This window comes from Penicillium odoratum (assembly GCF_028828045.1).
Source record: "Penicillium odoratum strain IBT 22623 chromosome Unknown utg000006l_segment0_segment0, whole genome shotgun sequence".
NCBI classification, from domain to species: domain Eukaryota; kingdom Fungi; phylum Ascomycota; class Eurotiomycetes; order Eurotiales; family Aspergillaceae; genus Penicillium; species Penicillium odoratum.
Window position 1 is genome coordinate 3131891 of NW_026643148.1, and position 7574 is coordinate 3139464.

General features: G+C 45.8%; 2 protein-coding genes across 2 annotated transcripts; one reads left to right on the forward strand and one right to left on the reverse strand.

Moving 5' to 3' along the window:
- Positions 1-444: 444 nt before the first annotated feature.
- N7520_009604 (uncharacterized protein) lies at positions 445-3224 on the forward strand (the record flags this gene model as incomplete). The annotated part of the gene is made up of 5 exons (XM_057143538.1): positions 445-552; positions 632-1783; positions 1842-2598; positions 2648-3117; positions 3201-3224. The coding sequence occupies 5 exons, from the start codon at positions 445-447 to the stop codon at positions 3222-3224; spliced, it is 2511 nt and encodes an 836-aa protein (XP_056992826.1).
- A 3366-nt stretch (positions 3225-6590) lies between these two features.
- Positions 6591-7202, reverse strand: N7520_009605 (P-type ATPase; the record flags this gene model as incomplete). Its single annotated transcript, XM_057143539.1, has 1 exon — positions 6591-7202. One exon carries the CDS (start codon positions 7200-7202, stop codon positions 6591-6593), a length of 612 nt encoding a protein of 203 aa, XP_056992827.1.
- Positions 7203-7574: the final 372 nt, after the last annotated feature.

A 7574-nucleotide genomic window follows, 5' to 3' on the forward strand; every position in this document is an offset into this window, starting at 1 on the left:
GATTAGTCACTGTGTGTAATTTTTGTATTTTATAACTGTCACGCTTTTGGCTGTGTGTTACGCTCAAATACTGCCCCCTCATCATGTGTCAGAAAATATATATATATTCTGCTTATCTCGAGGTTTCTCTTGACAGTCTTTCTGTATCTCAAGAGATCTCAAGCCGTATCGACGAGCTTATGAAAGTTTAATGGAATCCAAGCTTACTGCGTTGTATTCATTCGATTATATTCAACTTGACGCACTTAAAATTAGCCATTGGAATGTTCTCAGCGTCCTCAAGTCGCGCGGGTTTTGGGTTGGGTTGGGTTTTGGGTACCCGCGGGCTTACGCGACTCAAGAATAGATAGATCCAAACGCACGACGCGACTCTAACAAAAATCCACATTCAAGCACACAAGATGGATATTTTTATCTTCAACTCCGATGGCACAAACCATCAACATGGCGGCTTCTTCCTCGTCATCGCAATCAAGGTATCAGGCTTTCAGCCCTCTGCTCTCTATTGAGCCATCGTCTGACGTTTTGTTGGACTCGGATATTCAGTCTTCTGTATGAGAACAAATGCCTCCTTCGTGTGCTTGATTGACTATTGCGAGACTCCCCACTGGTATGCTAAGATAGCCTACAGCCTTTCACCGAATCCCGCGAGAGCTACGACATAAATACTCGAAGACCTCCGGCGACGCTAAGACGCGTGGGACCTCAACGCAGAAAGAACTGGATTTTGTACGAGTTATACCTGGAGAGAGAATTTTTAGGATGGTGGGAGAAAACCGAATATGGCCACAAGCTAAACGGGGACGGTCAGTCCCAAATCAAGTGGTCTACCGAGTCGCGTCATGCCGACGCTTGGAAACACTTTGACCAGGTAGCCGATATCGATTCTGGGCGCCCACGAGTCCTTTGTAAAGCCTGTCTTACTTTGCTTGATCATCCACAGTACAAAGGCAATGGGACAAGTGCTATGAGTAGACACCAAAAGTCAAATTCCTGCCGCAAGGGAAAGAAAAGAGCATCTCATCAAACACTAATCCCCGATTCGTTGCAAAACCATTCCATGAGGGAGTCGGCCAATGTGCACAAGGTAACAACATTCCAACTTGAGGAGCAGTTGTTAAAGACTATTACCTGTCTTCGGTTGCCATTCCAAACAGTGGAGAACCCTGTGTTCCAGAGGCTGCTTAACCTCGTAAATTCGGGAACTGGAGTACTGGAACTTCCGTCAGCAAAAACCCTGCGAAGGCGACTCCGGAATGCAGTTACAGTTCAACAGGAGTCGCAATTGCAAGATCTGCCTGAAGACGCTAAGGTGTCACTCGCGTTGGATTGTTGGACCAGTCCATTCCAGCAAGCATTTATGGCAATCACAGTCTATTTCATTGACAAAGATTGGAATTACCGAGAAATGCTCCTTGGCTTTGAACCATTGCACGGTCCCCACACAGGGAACAACCTCAGTGATGTTCTCCATCAGTTACTGAAGGAACGTGGACTCTTGGATCGCATCTTTAGCGTCACGACATATAATGCGTCCAACAATGAGACGTTGATCCGCGCTTTGCAAGAAAAACTGATCTCTACTGGCGCGATTGGCTCCAGGGAATCCATTATCCGGGTTCCTTGTATGGCCCATGTGATCCAGCTTTGCCTAAAGCAGCTTTTGGGGCATATTAGAGCAGCGCCCAAGAACAAAGAAGTAAAGACCTTTTGGTCTGATACTCAAGTCATCGGTTTAAGAGACTCAGCAAGCCACGGAGATGTGGCTCATACCCTGGCAAAGGTGAGTCTGGAGCTTCCACGAATGACTGTAAATATGGGCGGAGTACTGATCAAGGCAGATTCGGTCATTTGCGGTATTTGTCAATGCAAGCCCACAACGGCGAGATACATTTTTATGTCTTCAATCAGGCGGAACCCGGCTGTTTCCGTTGCACGATGTTCAAACACGCTGGAACTCCACTTTTTTGATGCTTCGCCGTGCGCGTCGACTAAGAAATATCATCGACAAATACTGCGACGATCATGAATACTCTCAGTTCAAGATTACTGACATTGAATGGCGGCAAATTGACTATCTAGTCCACTTGACCAAACCGTTCTTTCAATTCACCATGGCTCTAATGAAGACCAAAGACGTGACAATTCATAGCGTGTTCCTTGTGTATAGGAAACTTCTGGAGCATATCGAACGGTCAAATCGAAAGTTGAAGAAAAAGACAACGCCTTGGAAGAAGGACATGTATAGCGCGCTGCTCGTTGCGAGGCAGAAACTGAGAGAGTACTATGAGAAGACCTACCGTGACCACGGCTTTCTCTATGGCACGGGAGCTCTACTTGCTCCTCAATATAAACTATCTGCCTTTGATGACAGGGAGTATTCTATTTACCACGAGGATACTTCGAAAAGGTACTGTGAATACTTGAGAGCGTGTTTCACGCAGTATCAACAACAAAATCCTGAGCTATTGTTTCGTACAGTGCATCGTTCGTCGGCACTGCATAGTTCAGAACTTGATCGGCTACTTGAACCAGTTAATGACTATATGCTCCTCGAAGGGGTAGAGCATGACGAGGTGGATCGGTACCTCCGAGAAGGTATGGGCAACTGGCATACTACACTTAGACCACTAACTGATTTCTATAGCAAATGTTCCCGTGCCACCACGGCTCTATTGGAGAGAACATGAGCGTGAGTTCCCTGTGCTTTCTCGGCTGGCACGCGACTTGCTTTCGGTTCCGGCCACCGGCGCGGGGGTGGAAAGGCTTTTCAACAGTGCGCGAGACATCTGTCATTATCGTCGAGGGTCTCTTCATGAAGTGACTATTCAAGACTTGATGATGTATATGTGCTCAGAGAAATTTACACTGGAGGGAGAGCAGTTAGCTCGCCTGGAAAAGTCGACGGAGATTGAGGGTCAAGAGACAATTGAAGAGGATGAAGCGTTGAAAGGAAATGAAGAGGATGCTGAGCCGATCAGTGACGAGGAAGAGGTCGAAGAAAGTGAAGACATCGAAGGCAATTTGGAAATCGAGGCCTCATACCAAGTTGAAAGTATACTGGTAGAGGCTGACCGGCCTTCAACGCACAACCAGACGAACCATGAGGATGGAGACGTAAATGAGGTGGAAGAGGGGGAAGTAATTGAAGTCGATGAAGCTGATTTGCTTCCACCTCCAATAATACAATTGGGCGATAGAAGTCAGAAGAGATCCTCTGGTAGGGTAACGATGCCCTCAAGTCGACTGCATGGGTACGAGCTATATTAGTCTTCATGCACCAATCTCATTCCCTTTGTCTATAATATTTGTTCCCCAATCTCCCCGCTATAGATTAAGATACCCAGACAGTGGCTAAACCATCACGTAATCTAAAATTACTGCATAATTTAGTGCAAAATGATATGTCAACTATTTTTGCTTTTTCGGGTTATACAGGGTACCCATTTGGGTCTTGGGTCGGGTTTCCCAGATGACAACCCGCCCACGGGTATGCTGACTAAGACCCAACCCAGCCCGTGGGTTGGGTTTTCGTGGGTGGGTTTGGGCGGTGGGCGGGTTTTGGCGAGGTCTATTGTTTGATATGTGAAGCTTCAGTGTTGATCTTGTGGATGGGAGTTTTATTGTGTGTTGTGTCGGATGTGTTGTCTAAGATACAAGTGACTGAGAAGTCAAGTATATGAGTATGCACGTGATCCCAGCCTCATTATTATCCCAGCAACCGGGATATTTCAACAAGGTCTAGTGATGCGCCTATTCCGGCTTCACGTGACGGATTTTGTCGTCGCGGACGTCCATGCGAGATCAATTTCTTCAGGTGTTCATTTGCAATTGAGGACTGGCAATTACTTTGGCCCCATCTCACGGCTATGTGTCGTGATCTACGTGGACTTGCAGATGTGAACCCCGAAGATGTCATCAGACGAATCTACCATAAAGAAAGCCCTCGCATTGTTCTCAAGAAAGTAATAATCACTCTGCAACAATTCGAAGGACCAGTCGTAAAAAGTAAACCTGAAGTGATGCCAAATTCTTTGTCTGCATACCGTCAGTGTTGTAATAAAGGAAAATTGATTGTTCTTCTACTAGAAGGAATAGCTGAGGCTATTTGTGTGAGAAGATCAAGTTGATTTGTTATCAACTTGGTCCTTTGTATAGAAACTTCGGGATTAATCCTGATGTTGCGGTTTCGTACCTGATCTGCACAAGCCTCATAGTTACTTCTTCTTTCTTGAAACAGATTCTACATCACGACGCAATGCATTGTCGTCCGGTTCTTTAGTGACCAGCTCAGTCTGTTTCCTAAAGTTTAGAAACTAAAGCTTTAGCTCCTCATATGTTTGCAATCGACAACAGCCCTTTAATTTCTATGGCAGCCCCCATCTGACATTTTTGCGACCCAAAGAAAGGCGGCCAATAATGTCTAAAAAGCAAGATAGCTTTGCCACGCAGCCACAGTCGAGACCACCTCCACTGCTATACTAAAAACTCAAGAGAAAGGATAATCTGACAAACAATACAGAGATGATCCCTTGCCAGATAATTTCAGAAACGATACTCTCACATTCCATAGCTTAGGGAATGCGTGAGTACCGAGCATTCTCGGGTGCTGGCCATATCAGCGGCCTGGCGCAAACAATACCTTCAACAACACCTATTCACTGGAGCTTTATGTTTCCGCACTTGATCATTATAGAGTTATTATTCCCCAATTTTCAAAAAGCATAAGAGCAAAACTCATAGATCAATGTGCACTGCTGGAGTCATGGTTGTATTGTCGTAAGCCTTTCTACCTTTTTACCTCTGCCCTTTTGTCTAGGTCGAAGGGATAGAAGGGCGGAAATTTCGACGCACCACACCCCCTTCACAAATCCTTACCTCTTGCAGTATAAGGTATATCAAAGCCAGTACAATTGAACTGAGACCTAGAAACCAAAGAGCAGGCTGAACTTGAATTTTACTGTTAGCCTGTACTGGATAAGCGCGACTAGCCAGGCTACACAGACTATCCGCGCCACATAAAAACCAGACAGGATATATTTGGAGCAAAATTTGGATATTGCTAGGAAGAGATATTCTGCGTTCTTAGTTGGATTTGCGCAAGAGATGACTGGCCGCATTTCCATGGTCGGCGGCTGAATGTGATTGGTCGGAAGGTACATACGCTAACGGGAGGTCCTGCCTCGTATCCTCACCGATACCGCTTAGCAAATGCGAAAGCAAATCAGGTGTCGTCACTGACAAAGTACCAAATGCGTCTTCCCAAAATTCTATCTCGACTTATGGCCGACGTATATCTTGGCGCATGTAATCTGCGCAGCTGAAACTACAGATCTTTTACTGGGCTATATTGTAAGCGTATATAAAACATGGATGGCGCATAATGGAACCCGAGCTGAATGACCGCGGTTCGTCATCGAAATTGCGTGCTTTGGTCAAATCCTCAATTCATCCACGCCCGCCATATCATTCTCGAGATAAAGTAACACCGAGATTTCGTGCATCAATTCCGCAATATTCGTTCTAGTCGTCAACTGAATTGGTATGCTATGGAACCCCACGCCACATCCACCGTCCCTAGAAAGCCATAGAAATTCTTCAGTCCAAGTGGAGGATTCTTGCCCGTAAGATAATGGCTGAAAACTTTATTAAACCTTGGTCAAGTCGTGGATGTCGGAACTTTTGAACGTACCTCCTTTCACGCGCCATATAATAAGCAGTCTGGCAAGCAAAGTAATCCGCAACTCATGATTGATCACACCTTCTTATTGAATCTACGAGACACAATCTTTTCATATCCCTACTTGGTCCATTATACTAATATTCTGAGATGGATGTTTTTCAATGAATACACCCACCCAACTGTCCCAATGGGATAATTTGTCAAATGCATCTCCACTTTCATCTCTATGCAGACCAAATGAGACCCACCCGTCAGGCACGGTGAAATACTCTTCATTTGCGGCGAAAAGTCACACCCACGATCAGCTCGAGCTCTCCATTCTTTACCCCGCCAAACGAAAGATCACTCCGCGATATACAATGTCTTAAAAAGCTACGAAGACAGCTCTGATCAAGTACGAGTTATGAAACGGCTCTTGTACCATGATGGTACATAGCAGGGGGTACTACAGCTGCACTTCAGCGGTGAACAGCTTAACACATTCAGATACCTCTTATATCGTATACGAGAGAAAGGATCTACTTTATGACGAGTTATATCTATTGAGGTGAGCCCGTGGGAGAGATGTGTAATTTGATTCATTGATGAGCTGGTCTGATCAAAAGTACAATACGAAGAGAAGATGGAAGTACCAATTGAGACATCCAAACTCAAACCCACAGAGTGGGTTTCAAGTAACATGCATTTCGTTTCCAATATAGAAGAGAACAGAAAAGAGAGAGAGAGATAGAGAGAGGCCATTATATACAACATGATTCAGGTCAGCTGGAGAATGATAGGCGGCTTCCACAAGCCCCAGTCCTGCGATGAAGTTACGTGCGCCACAACGGATTGTGAAGTCTACTTTTTCGATAAGTTAAATCAATCTACAGGCTTTCATTTCCCAACAACTATCTTGCTGGGCTTCTTATGGACTGATCAGCACTCCGCAAGAGTCTGCAATGCGCTTGACCGCACCTTTGGTGAAGAGCATTGTGCGATTTTTATGGGGAGTAACTTTGTTGAAAATCACGGTCATTTTTTTCACAGTTGAACCGAAAGAAAATTCAGCCTTTTGATGCCACACTACACCCTGACCTTTGGTCCAGCGGTCGCAGCTCCAGTTAAATCTTGATGCAAAAACTTGAATGGCAATTTCCGTGGGCTCACCACGCACGTGCCATTCGCCCTCTTCGGTCTTGTGAAGAGGAGACAGATTTGCCATGGAAGCGACATCCAAGAACTCTTGTAGTTGGCGGTTTCCCGGTATCAAATCTCCTATGATATCCGCAGCGGGCCCTTCGTTCTCATCGTCGAGCTGCACAGGAGGCACAGGGGCGTAGGAGACTTTTCCAACGGTCGGATTGAATGGCTCAATGGATGGGCCCACTGAGTACGTTCTCCGGGATGGAATCCTTGCCTTTTTGACAACCATCTTGCCCTGGGTCAATGTGCCAGTCTTTTTAGAACAAATGTCGGTGACAGCACTTGATGCCTCCAAAGAGTCTAATTTGCGAACAATCACGTTTCGTTCGACCATGCGCTTGGTACCGAGTGAGCTGGCTGGTTTAACAGACTGTCATCAGAACTGTGGCCAAAAGCGAGGTGATGCTTTTCCGGCATTGGACATGTTACTTCGGGTTAGTCAGTCAGCTGTAGCTAGGATGATAAGAAAGCCGTTTTACCGTCCGTCTCTCCCAGAGCAATCACTGATAAGGGCTTGAGAAAATACATGTCTGCGCGAGGAACAAAAGATTTCTTCAGATTTCAGACGAGCACTTCCTTCAACCTGTATGGAGAGTCGTTGTGGACATGTAAGATTCCAGTCTGGGCGCATCACCATCTCATTGATCGCCACCCGTTTGAGGAGAGGCTTTCATTGAATAAATCGAGGCTTGGGCTTGGTGCCAGG